This window comes from Tribolium castaneum, chromosome 4 (assembly GCF_031307605.1).
Source record: "Tribolium castaneum strain GA2 chromosome 4, icTriCast1.1, whole genome shotgun sequence".
In the NCBI taxonomy this organism is placed as follows: domain Eukaryota; kingdom Metazoa; phylum Arthropoda; class Insecta; order Coleoptera; family Tenebrionidae; genus Tribolium; species Tribolium castaneum.
The window spans coordinates 9,013,745-9,033,624 of record NC_087397.1 but is presented as its reverse complement, the minus strand read 5'-3'; the positions used below and the strand labels follow the sequence as shown (position 1 = coordinate 9,033,624).

Here is a 19,880-nt window from a genome sequence, read left to right as displayed (position 1 = left end):
ACTTATGTAATTAATACTACTTCAAATATTAATTAATTAACTGATTAAAAAAATTTTAGGATATTAATGAATTTATAGAAAATCAACTGATAAAACTAATAAAGTTAAAGGCAGATACGTATTTACTGACTTGTTTTTAACAGATTCCAATGCTCGAATATTAATAGTATAAAATAAATTACGAAAAAAATTGTCCTTTTTCAAGGTTTTAAATTTTTTTCTTATTTTCTGAATTAGTTATTTTTTTATTGAAGAATTGTTGCCATAGTCAGAGAAGACAATGTTCCTAAATACTTACGCTACTGGCTCTCAGTTACAAACTCTAGATAAAAAAACCGGAAGAAGCACTAAATTCTAAAATAAACTTAACATTGTATAAAAAAAATCTAAATTCACTCATATTTAATCCATCGTTCTGCACGTGACGGTGACGTTTTCTATAAGCACAATTCTATCAAGAAAAATCTTGTTATCTTTACTTAAGACTTTAATTTATTTCAACAAAGAAAGTTTTTCAGATTTGTTGTATCTACCTATTTGGTCGTCACAGACAATAGAATTAACGTCTAAATTCTGATTACACAAGTTAGATTATAAAAAGTTGTGCACTTTGCTAACTCAGACTGTCCGTGGCCGTTAGAAACAATGTCGAAAGATGAGACGCTTTCAACAACAAGTACGTCTACAATTACCGACGAGAACAATAAATCAAGTTCTAAAGGTAATTCAGTATTAAATTCCAACCGCATTTAAAACACATTATCAGTTATTACAGAAGAAAATGCAGATTTCGAAACAGCAATATCAGCCACCGGTTTCGGCCTTTTCAACTTAATTCTAGTGGCAGTTTCAATTCCTTCGATATTAGCGTCACAACTTGAAACATCCTCCCTCTCTTACGTGTTTCCTGTCGCTAGGTGCGACTTAGACATATCTCTAGAAGCGAGAGGATTGCTAAATGCAATAGTTTACACAGGTTTGCACATTTAACTAACTAAAAATCGCTAAGTTCTGTTTTAGGAATGATAACTAGTTGTTTCATGTGGGGCTCATTTATAGACGTCTTCGGACGTCGAAAAATCCTAGTTTTCACACACATAGGCGGAGCTTTTTTCGTTTTAATCACAACTTTTGCCCCCAATTTTTACGTCTTGCTCGTTTCAAAATTCCTGGGAGGGTTTACGTAAAATTTCAATTCTGTTTTAAAATCATTGTTAATTGCAATTTTCAGGGTGAATGGTTTTTCAATGGCCTTAACGCCCTATTTATCTGAGTTTCACGGAACGCAATATAGGGCCAGTGTGCCTATAATAATCGGACTTTTGTTTAGTATTGCAAATCTGTGTTTGCCACTTCTAGCATGGTCCGTTTTACCGCTTGATATTAACTTTGGCATTTTCGGAAGTTTTGGTAAAGTCGCTAATACGGATATCTAACGGTTAGGATACGAAACGACGTTCAAATAAAACGTCCCCGTCCTCGATAGTTCCGTTAATGTCGCCAGAGAGCGCAGTTCCATTAACGTCAAGTTTTCAGAGCAAAACTGGTTGTATTTGTGTAACGGTTAACACATAGCAAGGGAAAAATACAAGCAAATAGACCATTAAATTCTCAAGGTATACACGTAATGCAAAAATTTTATTGTAAACCGTATTTACAAATATTTCACTCTTATCATTTTGCATTCAGCCCCATATTTTTCAAAACGTTGAGAATACGTTAACAGATGCAAGAAAAATGTTGGAAAGAAAGTTGTAGAGAATTAAATTTCCTACACAAAAGTCAGCGAGACCATATTCCTACCCTTAACCATTTCGGCCCCAAAGTCGTTTAAAGACGCTCAAGCGACATATTTGCTTCATTTTGCCGGTGGTCAAATATTGGAAAGTTAATTTATACCTAAACCATAGAAGATAGAAATATGGTGTTGCAGATTTTTTTGTAGATAATTTAATTCCCTACAACTTTCATCCCTACATTTTTCTTGAATCTTTAACCATATTCGCAGCATCTTAAAAAATACAAGATAAAGTCCATTATTTACATTTTAAATCATTTTTTTCCTCAAAATTTTAGACGTCAGTTTTTCTCGGTCTGTTAAGAGAGCAATTCTGCATTTTTTCCAAGTAATTACGAATTGGTTAGATTTAAATTAATTAAAACGATTTGGCGCTATTACGGTATAACGCTCGTACTATTTTTTTGGGTTCAAAAAATTCTCGTTTCGTCTCCTAACTTATAGTTCTCCCTGGTGGTTACAAATGGTCAAAACACTGACCAAAAATTTCAGAATTTCATGCCTGGAATCTGTTCCTGTTTGTGACAACGTTTCCGACTCTAATCGCCGGAGTTTTATTTTTTCTAATGCCTGAAAGTCCCAAATATCTGATGTCGAAAGGAAACAACGAAGATGCCTTACAAGTGTACCGGAAAATATTTAAACTGAACAAGAGACAACCTAAAGAAAATTTTCCGTTCAAATCTCTAATAGACGATAAGCAAATTTTTCAAAAAAAGTACGGTGTGAGGGAGGCTTGGCAACAAATATCGCCGTTATTTTCGTTGAAATATGCCGGAAGTTTAACGATTGTTTGCCTATTGCAACTGTTCTTAATGATGAGGTGCTTAAAATTACGTCCAATCATTTTTTTTTCTAGTAATAAAATTTATTTCAGTATCAACTCTTTACGCTTGTGGTTGCCCGAAATTTTCCAAGTTATTAACGACTATGAGCAGGACCACAACAAGACAATTTCTTTTTGCGAAATGTTGGGTACAATAAAACCCACCACTGACGAGGAAAGTGATACTTGTTCAATGGTAAAAGGCGAAACATTGGTACATATAATCGTATTTTTCTTTTCAGAACTTTGATAACTCTTCAGTTTACATTAATTCACTCTATGTAGCTTTGTGTGCAATAATCGGCTGTGTTATTATCGCAATTTTCATTAATAAAATTGGGAAGAAAACTATTTTAAGTACGTGCCACAAGTTTAGAAAACTGTCTAAACTCTAAATATTTTTTTCAGTTTCTTTGGGACTCATTGGTGGCATAACGGTAGCTGCTATCTATTTTACGCCCAATAGCTCAACTGCTTTGGGCCTTATTTGTGTCTATTTGATGTGTATAGGTATTTCTCTAGATACACTTATTGCGGCAACTGTTGATTTATTTCCAACTTCCTTAAGGTTTGGTTTGATTTGTGTAAAAAATTTTATTAAAAAAATTTTTAGGGGTTCAGCCCTTTCTGTGTCTTTCATGTTTGGTAGAATCGGTTCCGTTTTAGGCAATTTAATACTACCGATACTTATTCAAGCAGGTTGTGCGCCTACTTTTTTCACACTTGCAGGCTTTGTCATAGGTAATTAAATCAGGTGATGAGTTTATGAGCTAATGGATGTTTTAGGTTGCATTATACTTTCTGTTTTTATACCAAATACTGAGCACAAAGCATTGGGTTAACCCCATTTCATGACTGTAAACACCAAAAACAAGAAGAATAAAAGAACTGTTCTAAAACAATAACAATTTATTTGTGGCGGTTTATGTCAATTTTTTGACTACAACTTAATATTTATTTCTAAAAGTACATAATACAAATTAATTATGTTCAGGTGGGAAATATTCTTCGGCGTAAAAATCGGTAACTTCTTGTAGACTCGCACCATGATTATACATAAATTCGTTATATCTGTTAAAAACAATCATTAAATTTTGTGTACATACATTAGAAATAAAAAACTGTGATCTGTATTCAAAGCAAGTGATTGTATTACATAATACCTCACTTCAGTAGATAAAAGTGAACAAACAAATTACACAATGTTGCGAAAGTGAGATTAATAGTTGTAAAGATCACTACACATTTGCAAATAATGATCAAAAAACACATTTGGACACAAATTAACACAACTTCTATCCATTTTTAAACAGAAAAATCTAACTTTACGTAAGTTAGTCAACGTTTAACTTGAGACAAAGCGTACAAAATAAAAATACTATAATTAAAAAAATAAAAGCAAATGAAATTGTTTGTAAGAAATCAAAAGAATATTACGGCATGTACAGTACGACCTCGTTTATCCGAAAATATGCTATATTCATTTCATTTATTTATCTAATTAGCTTCAACGCTTTTCTTAAGAACGTTTATATTTGGGAGTACTTTTGCCAAAAATCTTTGGTTATTGCGACCTCAATGATTTATTGATAGATAAGTAAATAAATAATTTGAAAGGTTGTTTTATTTGCATAATTTTGATTCGATTGCTAGAAAATTTTGATCGGAAGTGAAGATAATTAACTTAGAAAAAAACTTCAACTCATTTTACGAGTAAAAATAAAACAATTTCTGCTTTTTTTTTAATTTTTGGTAGAATGTGACAATTATAAACGACCTTATTTAATCTGGTATTTTAAAAACTTATAAAAAAAATTAAAGCAAATTTAAATTCCTCAGACAATTTTATATCAAATAGGTAAACTTTTGATCTAAATTTTTGGTTATTGTAATCTTAATTTTTTTTATTAGCAAATAAGTAAATAAGACTGTTACATTTTCCCCAGTAAAAAGTGCTACAAGTCGTTTTAGGTCGATTTATATTTTTATATACAAATCAAATAACACAAATAGAGACACATTTGGAATTAAGGTTAAAAATAACGTTGGGTATAATATATAAAAAAATTATATATTATTTTATATGATATATAATATAATAATATATAATTTTATATATTATTTTTATAAATTTGTATATATAAAAAATATAAAAAATTCATCCTCAAAAATTATTTTAGTCTTCTTAAAAATTAATTTCAAGCTAATTTTGTTAAATAAGAGCACTTTTCTCGCGAAATGCTCAAATAGCCCGAAAACCAATAATATTTATTTTTGTCTTTTCGAGCCTTATAGGTAAAGTTTTTCCTTCGATTGTAGTCACAAGAGCAGTGACATCATTTCTCCACTTTTCTTCTCAAATATGATAAAGACAATAAATAAAGATAATTTTACTAAAAACTGTTCGGACGTTATTAAAACAAACGAAAAACGTCAAACACAAAACGAAGCCGAGAAAGTCTGATTTCATTGGTTTCCCAACCAAAAGTATTTCTTTATCAAACCAATTTTGAAGACTTTAAAAAAAAACGTAGATTTATTACAAATAAACATTTAGTTCAATAAGCAATATTTCTCTCTTTCGGAGTTCGTATTATCGAGGTCGCACCGTATTAACACAATTAAAAACTTTTAGAAATAAAACCGCAATAATCGCTTTCAGCTGCCCTTAAATCTACAATTATTTATTTGATTGTAAGTTTTCTTTGCTGGAATTAAAGATATCTGAATCTGGATTGGCTAACCTGTAGAAAAATACCTTTCCATATTCAAATGACGATATCATAATAGCACACGCTGGGGCAACTTTAACAAGTCGAGGAACTAAACCGGCATACAGTCCTTTAATACCGCTATGTCTATAAATTTCCCTTATTATTTGTGCTGTACGTTTTGTTCTTTGTGGTTTATCGGTATAAAGAGTTTTTTCACCAATTTCGATCTGTTGGTGGGTTTTAACGACATCAAACGGAACTGTGGCAAAAGCAGCAATCTATAAAACCATTTTCAACAATGAAAAAATATTAAATTAATAAATCTCACCCCTCCTGACACAGCCCCAGCGAAAAAACTAACGCCAAAAGTTGGAGTGTCTGACCCAAAAAAACCTTTGATGGTCTCGTAATTCATCCAGTAAATGGCAGAGAAGGGAACATCCCTTCCCAAAGTTGGAAAAACACCCTTCCATAATCCCTTGATCCCGTCTTGCTTAATCAACAATTTTAAAGATTCGTTTATTTCTAAAATTTGGTGTTTTATTTTGGTTTTAAATGCTTGGCTAAATTTACCTGCGTACGATATTTTCCGCGATTGCATTTTAGTTCTAATCAATTCTAAAGGACTTACAACAGAAACAGCAAATATTCTGGCAGTTGCACCTGAGATTAATGGAATCCAATAAGGCTGTTTCCTCTCTTGTCCCTCCACGTTGTTTCTATTGTACAAATTCTTCAATCTTAATCTTAACTGTTCATAAGTCACAAAATACAAAATTGTGGTCGGAAGTGCTAGAACTAGAGTAGGTCCTAAACCGCTCCACAATGAATAAATTCCTTCATTTTTCGTAATTTTAATAAAAGCGTCCTTAAATAACCACGTTACGCACTCAATTTACCACAAATCACACTCACTATAGTTCCGTTAAAGTGCCCAGGTCTTTGAAACCAATGCTTCTGCCCATTGTTTGGAGTACAACCACAAAAATGGTCCATAAGCCCATTACAGTATAAAAAACATTTATTGGACACATTTTGAGATAAGCGATGCTGAGCTTGTAATCTAATTTTGACTACGTCTAATGGAGTGACTGTAATTTAACTGCATGGTAAAGTGTTACATTTCTAAGATAAGATTACCTAAAAGTGAGGTTAGAACAGCCCCCGTACATGAAGCGGCCGCTTGTTGCACTGGAGTTATGTGATATAGCGGATCCTCTAATGACATTTTTGGTCTCTAATCAATTACAGACTGTCGCTTATTGTTATCATTTAAAATTTTCAACGAAAAACCCAAATTTTGTGATAAGTAACAAAAGGGAATCACACTACTGACAGTTCAGGGTTGACAGTTGCCTTGAGACTTCAAAACCACGTGCTGAACGACCTTGGCTGGTTATGCAACACATTATACAGGCATGATTATGTAATTTTTGGAGATATCTAATTAGGAAATAAAACGAACACGTCCTCGATAATTCAAATAAAAATATACAGGCTGATAAAGCATTAGTTTCTTAATAATAAGGCATAAACATAATGCAAAAAATTTATCGTTAATTATATTTTTACAAATTTAAAAAATGTTGCCCCAAATTTTTCAAAACGTTGAAAATGCAGTCACAAATACAAAAAAAATGTTTTTCTGAGTCTGTTAACATTACAAAGATCAACATTTCTGCAATTTTTTTCCAAGTAATTGATTGAATTTAAATTAATTTTGAAAGATTTGGTGCCGCGAGCGTATAAGGCTCCAAACACCCTTAAAAAAAATCCTGCAAATTTTTATCTCGTTTCGCCTCCTAAGTTATAGTTGTCCGTTTGAAAAAAATAATAATTACCACCAAATAAAAACCATCAAAAAACAATTTAATAGATAAATGTTGAAACAAAATCCCTTGTTTCACGCAGCCCTTTCATTTTATAGGTGAATAAATAAATAAATTACAATAAACATACAAAATTGTATCGGTTATAAACATTTTTACAAACTACTATCAGGTAGTAGCAAAAATAAACGACAATTTGTAACAAATACGCATCGTCATATCACACTATTTTAGTTGTGATAAATTTGCGCAAAAGTAGTTAAAAACGTTTCGTTATTTCCAGTGTTATGGATAAAAAACTAGCAATAGTTAAATACTTTACAAATAAAGATGTTAAGTTGAGGGTAAGTAATTACATATTAATTATTTTCTTATTTGTCAAGCCGACAAAAAAATCTGTGTATTTCGTTTTTTTATTTTTAATTTCCGTATGTTAACTAAAATTCAATCAATAGCATTTATCTCTAGTTACAAGCGCTAAATGAATAGGTAAACTTGGTTAAACCCAACCATTCCAGCGTAAAATGAAAGGAAGTGTGACCACAGTACGCTAAGGCGTCTTTAATTAAATTTATAAAAAAATGTCTTCTAAACAATATTAATAACAGCATTGGGAAGATATTAAATTGGCAATAAATCAATTAATTTATTAATTATTCGACTAATAAATCTAAAAGTTAATCTGTTACTTGATTTTTTTATTGCTTAAATGCACCATAATCTTACTGGAAAAGTGTCCTTACAAGTAGGTTTTTAATAAACAAAATAATGAGCCAAGATATTTGGTGATTACAACCTTTGTTCGGTCAGATTTATGACTACTCTCGATGTGAAATGATCCCAGAATATTTTTCAGTATAAGGAAGCAAATAATAGAGGTCATTTTGAACAACTTTTACTTTATAACTTACATAAACTCGGTTAATGGGAGTACCTTTAACAAAAAACATATAGGTATGCACTTATCTCGTTCAAATATTGCTGTTTTAACAAACAGAGTAACAAAGCTTGAAAACATCAATAAAATGACAAAAATAAAATAATAAACACATAAATTCCAATTCCTCCTTGACGCAACAGTTTTCATTTATTTATAAATACGGTTTTCCAGCTAGTAATTTTAAAAAAATTATAATCTGGAAGGAAACGGTTATAATCCGAACTAAGCTCGGGAAAAAAAACCTCGATTAGATCGAAATCAGATAACACAACATCCGAGCCTGGACCAAAGTTTCATAATTAAAAATCTTGTCCTTTTCGTGCAATTTCCTAAATACATCATTTCCTGTATAAATAAGGTCACAAATCGTAAAGGTGACGACACATTCGGTTTATAACTGCCATTACGTGAAGAAGTTTACCTTTTACTTGAAGCGTTAAGAAATATTTTATTGTGATAGAACTTTGATCCATTAAAATTCCCATGAACCACAAATTGTGTAGGAAATGCCGAGCTATTTATAAACATATAATTTAAAAAATTGTTTGATTTGGATTAAAAAATTACAAAACGATTGTTACAGAAAGTGTGAAAGTTCGTTAATTTTTTATGATTAAATATTAACGTTCTGCAGGTGTGTACCAAATAAACATTGCAAAACTGAAAAATCTCTCCATACTTGGCGATATTTTGCTATAAAATAATCATAGCGTTCGCTCGGTGTGGACAACTCTAATTGCATAACATTTTGTCATTGGTAAATAAATATTCATCGCCTGAGGAGCATATTGATCTTGAATGAAAACAATTTAGAAATTTTGATTTCGTGGAGGAGATCCCACGTCTGAAAATCTTTGTCTCGGCGAGCTTTCACGGTTTTGTGGTCATTTGAAAAATACCGATTATTTATCTCACGTCGCAAATCCCAGACTTCCCTTAATCAAGAGCAAACAAGAAGCCATGACAAATGCTTTCAGGTGCACATCCAGATACAAACATTACGTGACGACCTTGCTTTCACTGCTACAAAATCCTGTAATATAACAATTTTAACCTAGATTTCGTCAATTTGCATGCCTTAAATGTGTGATACCATAAGAGCAATAAACAAAAACCCAGGTGATTGACCACCGATGCACATTTAAATCTTCCTCGGGTCGTTTTATTTTTAAAGCATCGCTAATCTCGTGGGTTCTCCCATCCAGCGCTCCGGACGTAAAAATCCGGGTATTTTTCATATGGTGTACGTGCTTCCCCTACCATAAGGATTTTATTGTTCCCAATGAATATCTTGGCAATTTTCTTAAACGGATGGTAGTCACTTTTCGAATTTTGATCATATTGCAATCAGACATAGCACTCGGGCCGAAGTGATTTTGTGATTGTTTTGTGGTCAGATTCCCAACAAAATATTTTTTGTTCGATAAGTAAGAGTCTTTGTTTTTCCCTTTTTTGATTTTATTTATTTTGAATAAAATATTTAAAATAATAGTCCCACATTATTCATTTTTTTACTAAAAACTTTAATTAACACCATTGTCAATATAATTATTTTCAAGAACCTCAAGGATTTGCTCACAGATGAACAGGTACTTCAACAAGGTTTTATTTGTATTTTTTACGGTAGAAGTTTACCTGATGCTAAAACCTTCATACATTTTCCGGTTTCGAAATTGCTCAAAAAAAAACATGAATAAATACACTGAGACAAGTACAACAAATAACATACAAAACATTGTTTATTAATTATTAAGAATAATATTTTAATTGACTCATTCATTCCATACATTTATTAATGAAATCAAACGTGCACCACAGCACCGCCAGGAAACCATAAACCACTCCTGATATGTTTTATTTATTTTTTCATACTTTTTCGTTTTGAATTGTCTCCTGTTGTACGATTCTATCAAAGTAAACACAACCTTGAAAAAAATTTACTTGCTTTTTACTGCTTTTGCATTGTAAATTTCTAGCAGCTTATGTGAATTAAAGCGTAAATAATGAAGAATTAAGTCTTCTGTTTGCCTTTTTGTTTCAGTCAAAGTTCAGCAGTGTTACTATAATGACACCAAATTAATGATGTTCCCAAAATTAAAAAATTGGTGAAATGAGTGAGAAGAACAGTTTTGCACCTCTAGGAGATTCTAGAAGGTGAAATCTTCATTCTTCAAGTGCGTTTCTTGTTTTTGTTGTAAAATTGTGTAACTGAAACTAGTATTATTTTTGCAAAAATGACTTACAACCAATCATCTAAAAATCTAAAGAGAAACTTGTTTCAAGGCTTCAAGAACACCGATTGTGTCTCACACTGAAGACTTTGAATCAAAAGGTTGCATCAAACATTAAATAATTATGTACCATAATTGGGAAAGAGGTGGCACACATACTTGAAGCATTATCAGCGAAAAAATTCCTAATTCCGCTTATAGATTTTATAATAGATTTTTAATAAATCCCCTAATCAAAAGATTAATTTTACGAACGAAATAAAAGGATTTTGGGTCCCAACAAACAATTTAGTTACGTGACAAGCAAGCGGTATGTTTCTGCCAAAATTAAAATTATTGTAATTACTGCTTTTATCTTAATTCGTATAAAGTAATAACATGATAGACGTCTCATAAAGTATTCGAAAATTTAGTCCTTGTTAGTCATTATTATACCATTGTCGTTAACCTCGCGTTTTCTTTCCAGGTAAATGCACAGTGAATAATGAAAAAAATTACACTCTTTATGATCATTATTTGCTTTGAACGAAATCTCTCCTACAAAGTGATGTATAATGGTGAGTACGCAAACGTCACGGAATAAGCCTTTTATTACCACAATTCATTGTTGGGATTAAACTCCGTCTAGCGAAATCAAAAAATGGTAATTAGATATTACACAATTATAGGCAACAACAACGTGACTGACCTGGTCGAGTACGTTTTACTAAATGAAGATAACCCTTGCGCAAGAAAATGTGTAAAAGATTCGGTACCAATGACATGCAGGTACACTTTCCTACTGGAATGGTACCACACATTGAGTAAAGCTTGCTACGATTGTCCTTACAACACCCAAGACTGCTATCGGGAGGACTGTATACCGGGTGATGGCAATAAGCGGTCCATTATTGTAGTCAACCGCAAAATGCCAGGACCCAGCGTTGAGGTACCACCCAAAAAAAAATTACTCAATTTACCAATTAACAAAAATTCTAAGTCAACTTCCACAAAGTTGTATTAATAAAGATATTAAAAATTACACATAAAAGGACAAGAAAATTGAAAATTACATTACATTGCAAATCTATTCTTCTCAAAGATGATTCAGCCTTCACTTTTTGTATTAAATATTTAATGAAACTTTGTCAGTATTTTTAAACTCGTTTTAACAAAGTAATTTTTTTCCATCCATTTTCCAATGTAAACACAATAGGCTGAAGATGTGGTGGTTTCATAAATCTAAACAGTTCCCATAAAACTCTGTAGAAGTCGACTTATAATTTTTGTTAATTATTCTTCAACCCTCCGTTACATAATTTTCTTCAGGTTTGTTTGGGTGACGAAGTGATAATAGACGTTGTGAACCACTTATCTAGTGATAGTACCACTATCCATTGGCATGGCCACCACCAAAAAAACAGCCCTTATATGGACGGGGTACCATTTGTAACCCAGTGTCCCATCCATCCTGGTATGACCTTCCGGTACCATTTCAATGTCCATAATTCCGGGACGCACTTCTGGCACTCTCATTCAGGTAATAATAATAATAACTTATTTGTCGAAAAAGAGTCTTAGAACTTAGAAACTCTTGATTTAAAAAAAAAATATTGCGCATTATTTTGATGGAACTGCTGTTACGAGGGGTTATTTAAATGGCTTGTGAGCCAAAATTAAAAATGATGTTCTTCAGACAGTTTTATTCATTGTCTTGCACATAAATAAAGTGGATTTAGTTCAAAATCAATGAAGCAATGTAGATTTTTTGCTACATTATTTTGTCATTCGTTAAAAAAATATTAATTGCGGACGAAGTTTCCAATTTTTCAGATTTCAATGTTTTATTTAATAAAATATGTGGATCGAAATCCAACAGTGGGCAGGAGGTTATTTACGAATTTTTTTAAATTATGAATTTAACAGCGGTCTATAATATTTTTTCTTTAACAGAAATTTTATATGATATTTTCAAATAAATACATTCTACTTTATTAAAAATATTGGAAATGAGAAATGAAAATTATGAAAATTTAATTAAAATTGTCGACATTAAGTTTGATTCTCTTTTAAATACAAACAATAAATATAAAATGTGATATATCTTCGTCAAAAAACTTCTTTCGGTCAACATAATAATAGTCTCAAACCAATATATTTTGAAATTATGGATAATATAATTAACTAAATTAATGATTAATTTAAAGACAATATAAAGATATTATTTGTCGGGCTTTTACATAAAGCAAATTACGAAGCATTTGCGAAAATAAAAAACAAAAAATTTTATAACTCACTTGGTCAGCAATTATTGTTCCTTTGATAAAAATAAACTGGAAAAGGATCTTACAATCATATACAACTTATTTGTTTGATTTCGTCGAAAGACAGGGGGAATAAAACCATTAATTTCGTCACGACGTTTCGATACTTTTATTGCATCTTCATCAGGCGAAGACATTTTCCATTAAGTTTCTACATTAACTTAATAGTGATAAGAAAAGTAAAAGTTAATCTAATGATTAACTTTTACTTTTCTTATCACCAGCGTTTCGGTGAAGAGATATTTTTCGTGTCTCAAAAGAATATAAAAACAAAATAAACTTCGCTAAGTTTAAATTAAATTGAAAAAGATTTATTGTTGTTTTTAGTTAATTCGGACCAAAAAAATATTTTTATAATTGGATTATTTATATAATTAACATCAAAAATAGGACGCTTGATTTTTTTCGGCAAAAACACCTTCTTGTCTGCATACTAGATTACTAGAATTTATGACAACCGTCAAAGGAATTAGTAAACAATAACAACATTTTTTAACAATAAACATATTTATAGCAAATACATCATCCCACTTTTTGTATTGTAATTTAGATAGTATTGCTAAAATTTCATAAAAATCAACTTCTCCGTAAAGAAAAGAAAATTACAGCGTAGTTTTATCAAAAACTAGATCAACTCCATTATTAGAATGTTTTAATTGTTGAAATATTTTGTATAATCTAATCTACAGTGAAATTTTTGGGAGATACTGTTCTAATAAAATTTTTCTAAAATTTGTCCATTCTATTATTGTTTTTTCTTTATGGTCTTTAAAAGTATATGTTACTACAATCAATTACATTCTAAATAATTTTTTTCATTATAAAAACATGGGTTTTGTTAAAACTATTAAAAACTATTCAGGTGTTATCTAAGAATTTTAAAATACAAGTACAATAGATTTTTTTGTCTTTTTCGGTGGAATACATGACGTAATAATCTTTGAAAAGATGATTCTCTTTTTAGTTTGTTAATTAAATGTTCAATATTTTTTACACCAAAATTATTGGTTCAGGTTTCCAAAGATCCGATGGTACTTTTGGCCCATTTATCGTGCGAGTGCCTGAAGAAGACAACCCACATGCGAAACTCTACGACTATGACTTGTCAAGTCACGTTATCACGATTCTGGACTGGACCAAGGAGGATGGTACTGATAAGTTCATGTCCCATATTCACAACGACGGTGATAATAAACCGGACACCATTCTTGTTAATGGGTTTGGAAGGTTTAAACATTTCGTTGGTGCAGATAACAGTACCGTTTTTGTACCAACGGCCCGATTTACAGTTGAACAGGTGTGTTCAAGTGTTGTGGGTTTTCCCTAATTAAAAAATAGGGTTACAGGTATCGATTTCGCGTGATCAACGCCGGGTTCTTGAACTGTCCCATTGAAGTGTCCATTGATAACCACACTCTTAGCGTTATCAGTACCGATGGTAGCGACTTTAACGCGACTGAAGGTACTTTACTTTGTATTTCGTTGAATAATTTTTTCAGGTACAAATTAAATGCACAGAGAAAATAGTAAATGTACATAAATACATACTGGCCAAAATAGGGGCTTTATTACTAATAATTTTTTTCTCTACTTAGTCGATAGTTTGGTAACGTACGCCGGCGAAAGGTTTGATTTTATTGTCACCGCTGACCAGCCTCAAGACGTGTATTGGATGCACTTTAGAGGTTTGATGGACTGTGATGAACGTTTCACTCGAGCTTACCAAGTGGCAGTACTCGAATATAAAGGTACACAAACCAACTATCCATCATATGAACCCACCTATGACAATTCAAGAAGAGAAGGCAAAGTGAGCACAGTTTGTTCTAACTTTCTGTGAACCCCCTAACACAATTTTCCAGCAATTGAATCCCTTAAATAAAGGTACAGAAGCCGACAGTTCGTTTGTTACGCTACCTCAGCTCCACTCACTGGACGAGTGGGACGACACCCTCAAAGAAAAAGCCGATTTTCAGTATTACGTTTCGTACGATTTCTACAAAATGAATCACCCTGTATATCACAAAGACCCACATTATGGTTTCCATAATGGTAATCCACCCTAGTCAAGTGTTATTACAGTGATTAATTTTCGGTTTTAGTCACAAATACGACTTTGCAAAATTTGACACCGCAATTAAACTACATTTCGATGAAACTCCAATCGTTCCCCTTGTTGTCACAAAGGCACCAAATCGATGCTAAAATGTTCTGTAACGAATCGTCGGTCAGCAACTGCGAGAATGAATATTGCGAATGCACCCACGTAGTCAATGTGAGTTTAAGTATTTTGATTAAAAAAAGTATTTGCTTTTAATTGAAGTTGGAGATATTTATTGTAGTACTAAAAACTTTTATTCTATTCTAAACGGTAAAATGGCGTTTTCCAGTATTTTATAAACTGTTTATTTCATCGTAAAGTCAGACTTTACCGTCTAGAGTTCTAAAGAATCATAACGACTGTAGTTTTTTTGTTTTTTTTTATAATTGTTAATCAAAATAACTAAGTAATTTAATCGAAATAAGGAAGAATGGCACAAAGTTTTACATTGTACACGACGTTAAAATTCACCATTATCTTCTCCAGCGCTTCAGCCTCTTGAACTCAACTCTCGAAGACAAAATAAAATTTTATGATCATGTACTCTTTTATAATAAATATTACATAAGGTAAAACTTCGGTATGCAGCAAATGCCTATGGCTTTCCTAATATCAACTGATTGACGTTTATTTTTTATTTTTCGTAAAATAGTTAATAGTTAATATTTTGACACTATCAAATTTTTTCCAATAATGTTTAACTTTGTTATAAAAAACACGAGTTTGCGTAAACAAACGATCAATAATAATTATTTATTATTTAATTTAGTAATTAAAAAGTATCAATATTTTATGTAACTGTCATTAGCAGCTATTACTGCCCTTATCAGTCTCCTCGGCATGTGTATCAGGTTTTTTAATATAATTTTCTTGTTCTACCAAAATATCAAAAATGGAGTTTAAATCCAGACTTTAAAGAACTCATTGCAGTTGTTTATTTTGTTATTAATATTTTCACCCTTGGACAAATCAAAGCCAAAATTACAGCAAAACAAAAATTGAAACATTTTGTACGAGATTTATGTCGTCAAAACTGTACATAAAGTAAAATAAAATATGTGCGTTTACTTACCTTAGTATTATTTACTTCACTACCACATTAAGTGGGTAGTATTTACTTAAAGAAAAAAAATACTTTTTTGATCATACCACTATTTGTGATCAAAAAAAATTGATCAATTTTTTTGCAGATTCCTTTAGGTACAGTTGTTGAGATGGTGCTTATTGACAAAGGGTACGCTTACGACGCTAATCACCCGTTCCACCTCCACGGTCATTCCTTCCGTGTGGTTGCAATGGAACGTGTAGGGTCACACGTTAACGTTTCGGAAATTTTGAAAATGGACCAGAATGGACAAATTAAGAGAAACCTAGTAGATGCCCCTCTCAAAGACACTGTGACTGTCCCAGACGGTGGTTTTACAATTATCAGATTCAAAGCAACAAATCCGGGTTATTGGTTGTTCCACTGTCATATTGAGTTTCACGTCGAAGTTGGAATGGCTCTTGTTTTCAAAATCGGGGAAGATTACGAAATGCCGCCGGTTCCGAAAGATTTTCCCCAATGTGGTGATTATGTCCCGAGTGGAAATAGTACAGTTGACTGTGATGACGTTGGCACTTTTGGTGCAATCTTGAAGAAATTATTACCGAAAGTATACGAGGATTATTGTCCGACTTCGAATAGTGGAAGTGTGAGGATGTCTCACTTGGGTACTTTAGTGCCATTGATACTGTTTATGTTGTGGGGTTGATTTGTATTAGTGAAATTTCGTAACCAATGTGATACTTTTTAGAATGTACCTATTTGTTAAATTATTAAATATTTTAGATACAAATTGCGTTTTATTTCAAAATAAATCACTAATCATCAAAGAATAAATTAATAACAAATACTTACATGACATAACTGGTAAATGTGGAAAACCTGCCGGGCTGGTAATTTGTCATGGAGAAAAAAAACATTTTCATATAACAAATCCAAATTCGCAGAATTAACGATGATAATAATTGATAAGATGATAAGTAAAAAAAACACAAATTCCCTGGGGGCCAAAAGCGGAAATACATAACTAAAAGTGCAAGGATTTCAAATATCAAAATGATTCCATTATTTTTATCCAATTTTTCCGATTTATTTAGATCTGTATTTAAACTGTGATATATAGTATGTCCGATGGACTTGAGGTATTCGATAATATCTAGCGCGTTCAAAGAACAGAAGTGCATCCAAAATCCATAAAAGTCTTATAGGCAAACTCCAACATAAACGTATTTTAACGAAATTTTTAGGCACAAAAACATTAAATAATTGAAAAGAGCTATTGCGAGTTCTTCACTGAAATTTTGCTTAGGGAAGCATTAAAAAAGCAGTTTAAAAAACAATGTTTATTTAGCAAATGCTTTCAAATTTTCATTAATCATTTGAATTAAATCATGAATGAGTTCAAAAATTCAAAGTGATTGGTTTCTCACATTATTTTAATGGCCGACCTTAAATGAACCAATCATTTCCAAAAATATAATTATTCAATGAACCAAAAACTCCAAAGTGATTGGTTTTCTCGGTAATTTTAATGGCCGACCTCAAACGGCCCAATCAAAATGCTTACAAATTTTCAACAATCGTTACGTTAATTCATTAATTGATAAGTCCGTCTTTGTTGCATCGTGCATCTCATGTGTTCAGTTTTTCATTGGATTAACCTTTCTACCCCTAGGTAATTTTAGACGATCTGCTAAAAGAAAAAGGCCAAAAAATGTGAAATAAATAAGGAACATTGAATTGAAACTCTTACATTAGTTAAAATTGTTAATTGACGAATTCCCGAAATAACCCAAGCGCATGCGCGCGCACTTTTTCAACTTGACAATTGACATTTCCAGAAAATCCTTCTAAGAAAATAACCAAAACCTAGAAAAAATACTTGGGCTCTTTTAAAATTAAAAATTTACGAAAAAATGTAAGAAACAGCTTAGTTTTTGTAAAGTGTTGTAATTTATTTTGCGTCAAGTTAAAAATTTAATTGTTCTATAAATCCATATCTAATTCGTTACCTATTTTAAAACTGATTTAAATAGGAGCTCAAAGCCACAAATGTTAACTCAATTATAAAATCGAAGCTAGGTATAAAATTACATCATAATTAAGTTTTTCACGTTACAAAAACCTGTTTCCGCATGTAGTAAAACCGAACTTTTTTTTCAAAAAATACGCAATATCTAGACATAATATAAGTTATTGTACCAGTTGTCAAATTAAAAGAATAACCTGGTTCCTATGCTGTTCATTTACATCTGTTAACACCGGAAAGAGCGATAAGAAAATTTTATCAAATTAGAACATCTTGTCTACTCACACACTAGTGTTACATTTATGCATATTTATGCAAATATTTAGCTACAACGATTGATACCGCGCTAAAGGTTTTGGGAATTCCCGAAAAAAGTTACAATAAAAAGCTTAACGAAATCGTAACGGTTCTATTTGCCAGCAAACAGTATAAAATGAGGCCACCGAGATTCGCTAGTTATCATTTCTTGCTTTTCTTATATAATAAATAAAATAATTAACAATAATTATCATTAAAACCAACCAGCATTGATATATGCAACCAACAATAACACCACACCTGCTCCAAAGTCCAAGAATCATTGCCATCAAAAATGTATTATTATATTATTGATTCATGGGGAAATATTTTTGAATTCAGTATTCTTGATATGAGACACAAAGCGCAATAGAAATTGATTAATAGACTAACTTCCCCGAATTCCGAAATTGCTCACGTCTTCGGCTGACTTCCTGGTTCCGGGCTATTACTTTTTTTGAGCTAATTCCGGATTACCAAGATGAATCATAAAGTTATTTTCAAACTTTCAAACGCGATGAATGTTCCTCTCAATTATTATTTTCGAAGAAATGAGTAAATTCGACAAACCAGAAGAGGAACTGGAGGAAACATTGCACGATTGTCTAGAGTGGGGAATTGGGGACTCCCGGTGAATTCCTCTCACCTCTAGGCGCGTTGGCGTCAACAAACTGAAACCGTAGGAATTCCCCTTGCGTGACGTCAATTTCTCGCGCGCATGTGTGAACCGAGACGAAAAAACCCGGCAAAATAGTCTGGAAAGTTGTTACTCATTCAACATTCAATCATTTTCCCAATTACACTAAAACTTTGTGGATCATGGAATATGAAAGTGAATCCACGATTTGTGGCATATGTGGAAATTACGACAAGTTGTTAACACTCAACGCACGAGAGCAACTCTTAGTCAGAGAAGTCTTCAGATGTGTAAGTCAACCACCGGCAAAAATCCAAACTTGCGACTAATTTTTTCAAAATTTTTCAGATCTTCCTGCACCCAAATAACTCAACCAAAGCCTGCGACTTCTGCATCCATAAACTGTACAACTTCAAAAACTTCCTCAAACAAATCATCCTCAACCAAGCCAAACTCCGCAAGACTCATGAAACAACAATGCAACAGGACCCCAACAAAGACGACGCGGACGAACCCCACACGGATAAATACAACTGCAGGTGCTCCAACTGCCAAAACAAATTCGGAAGTTTGCCGCTTTTAGTCCAAGTGATTGAAGAAAACGAAAAGACTGAACCGATGCCATCCACAAGCCGCGACCTATCCCCGAAACCCAGCAGAAAAACGATGAAGTGCACACATTGCGAAAAAACATTTAGTCATAAAGGTGATTTGAACAAGCACGTGCGAACGCACACGGGGGAACAACCCTTCACCTGCTCCGTCTGTGATAGAAAATTTGCGCACACCTCCAACTTGGCCAGGCATTTGAGGCTCCACAGCGGCGATCGGCCCTTCACGTGCGAAAACTGCAACAAACATTTCAGCCGCAAGGACAAGCTGGACCTGCACCGGAGGAGCAAAAACTGCAAGAAGACCAGCTAACCACGCCTGCACCCATCTAAATAAAGTACAACTGTTTTATTACCTTTTTACGTGTAAATATTATGTATATTCGTATTTAAAAACCACAAAAAAATTATAAATCTGTATTAGATATAATAAATATGAACAAGATTTATTTTTAAGTAGGGGTTGATTGGCAAACAATTAACAAAACAACAAAAAAGGGCACAAACATGCATATAAAT

General features: G+C 32.3%; 4 protein-coding genes and 1 long non-coding RNA gene across 12 annotated transcripts; 3 read left to right on the top strand and 2 right to left on the bottom strand.

Moving 5' to 3' along the window:
• The first annotated feature begins 534 nt into the window (after positions 1–534).
• LOC100142436 (synaptic vesicle glycoprotein 2B) lies at positions 535–3,532 on the top strand. Of its 2 annotated transcripts, none has more exons than XM_008203127.3 (10): positions 535–721; positions 767–976; positions 1,021–1,183; positions 1,232–1,410; positions 2,291–2,621; positions 2,676–2,820; positions 2,867–2,981; positions 3,033–3,192; positions 3,238–3,365; positions 3,411–3,532. In XM_008203127.3, exons 1-10 carry the CDS (start codon positions 646–648, stop codon positions 3,464–3,466), a joined length of 1,563 nt encoding a protein of 520 aa, XP_008201349.1. In that variant the 5' UTR covers positions 535–645; the 3' UTR covers positions 3,467–3,532. The 2 variants fall into 2 exon arrangements, with proteins under 2 accessions (XP_008201349.1, XP_008201350.1); XM_008203128.3 differs by having other exon boundaries at positions 537–721; positions 776–976.
• On the bottom strand, positions 3,516–7,467 carry LOC662430 (probable mitochondrial glutathione transporter SLC25A40). 3 transcript variants are annotated; one of them, XM_064356146.1, is made up of 6 exons: positions 6,479–7,467; positions 6,254–6,429; positions 5,912–6,206; positions 5,667–5,863; positions 5,369–5,616; positions 3,516–3,695 (listed from the first exon to the last, which is right to left on the bottom strand). In XM_064356146.1, the coding sequence occupies exons 1-6, from the start codon at positions 6,564–6,566 to the stop codon at positions 3,605–3,607; spliced, it is 1,095 nt and encodes a 364-aa protein (XP_064212216.1). In that variant the 5' UTR covers positions 6,567–7,467; the 3' UTR covers positions 3,516–3,604. The 3 variants fall into 3 exon arrangements, with proteins under 3 accessions (XP_064212216.1, XP_008201351.1, XP_064212217.1); XM_008203129.3 differs by having other exon boundaries at positions 3,516–5,332; positions 5,383–5,616; XM_064356147.1 differs by having other exon boundaries at positions 5,383–5,616.
• Positions 7,468–7,489: 22 nt separating this feature from the next.
• Lac1 (laccase 1) lies at positions 7,490–16,580 on the top strand. Of its 5 annotated transcripts, none has more exons than XM_008203019.3 (10): positions 7,490–7,511; positions 10,805–10,895; positions 11,007–11,266; positions 11,647–11,857; positions 13,655–13,938; positions 13,980–14,103; positions 14,237–14,451; positions 14,504–14,693; positions 14,744–14,916; positions 15,933–16,580. In XM_008203019.3, exons 2-10 carry the CDS (start codon positions 10,823–10,825, stop codon positions 16,494–16,496), a joined length of 2,094 nt encoding a protein of 697 aa, XP_008201241.1. In that variant the 5' UTR covers positions 7,490–7,511; positions 10,805–10,822; the 3' UTR covers positions 16,497–16,580. The 5 variants fall into 5 exon arrangements, with proteins under 5 accessions (XP_008201241.1, NP_001034514.1, XP_008201239.1 ...); NM_001039425.1 differs by lacking the exon at positions 7,490–7,511 and adding an exon at positions 9,425–9,534 and having other exon boundaries at positions 15,933–16,577; XM_008203017.3 differs by lacking the exon at positions 7,490–7,511 and adding an exon at positions 10,138–10,261.
• A 535-nt stretch (positions 16,581–17,115) lies between these two features.
• Positions 17,116–17,769, bottom strand: LOC135265853 (uncharacterized). The gene is made up of 2 exons (XR_010333698.1): positions 17,541–17,769; positions 17,116–17,480 (listed from the first exon to the last, which is right to left on the bottom strand). It is a non-coding gene; the product is annotated as an uncharacterized LOC135265853 (long non-coding RNA).
• Positions 17,770–18,026: 257 nt separating this feature from the next.
• On the top strand, positions 18,027–19,817 carry LOC103315163 (oocyte zinc finger protein XlCOF28). Its single transcript, XM_008203130.3, has 2 exons — positions 18,027–19,040; positions 19,099–19,817. The coding sequence occupies exons 1-2, from the start codon at positions 18,933–18,935 to the stop codon at positions 19,672–19,674; spliced, it is 684 nt and encodes a 227-aa protein (XP_008201352.1). The 5' UTR covers positions 18,027–18,932; the 3' UTR covers positions 19,675–19,817.
• Positions 19,818–19,880: the final 63 nt, after the last annotated feature.

Bases quoted from the DNA above. Each gene is read 5' to 3' on its own strand.
- LOC100142436 (XM_008203127.3), top strand. From the start codon at position 646: ATGTCGAAAGATGAGACGCTTTCAACAACAAGTACGTCTACAATTACC. The intron at 2,821-2,866 runs GTAAAAGGCGAA...TTTTCTTTTCAG, and splicing joins AAAGTGATACTTGTTCAATG to AACTTTGATAACTCTTCAGT. The intron at 2,982-3,032 runs GTACGTGCCACA...TATTTTTTTCAG, and splicing joins TGGGAAGAAAACTATTTTAA to TTTCTTTGGGACTCATTGGT.
- LOC662430 (XM_064356146.1), bottom strand. From the start codon at position 6,566: ATGTCATTAGAGGATCCGCTATATCACATAACTCCAGTGCAACAAGCG. The intron at 6,207-6,253 runs GTGAGTGTGATT...TGGTTATTTAAG, and splicing joins GGCACTTTAACGGAACTATA to GACGCTTTTATTAAAATTAC. The intron at 5,864-5,911 runs GTAAATTTAGCC...ACCAAATTTTAG, and splicing joins GCGGAAAATATCGTACGCAG to AAATAAACGAATCTTTAAAA.
- Lac1 (XM_008203019.3), top strand. From the start codon at position 10,823: ATGAAAAAAATTACACTCTTTATGATCATTATTTGCTTTGAACGAAAT. The intron at 11,267-11,646 runs GTACCACCCAAA...AATTTTCTTCAG, and splicing joins TGCCAGGACCCAGCGTTGAG to GTTTGTTTGGGTGACGAAGT. The intron at 14,104-14,236 runs GTACTTTACTTT...TTCTCTACTTAG, and splicing joins CGACTTTAACGCGACTGAAG to TCGATAGTTTGGTAACGTAC.
- LOC103315163 (XM_008203130.3), top strand. From the start codon at position 18,933: ATGGAATATGAAAGTGAATCCACGATTTGTGGCATATGTGGAAATTAC. The intron at 19,041-19,098 runs GTAAGTCAACCA...AAAATTTTTCAG, and splicing joins TCAGAGAAGTCTTCAGATGT to ATCTTCCTGCACCCAAATAA.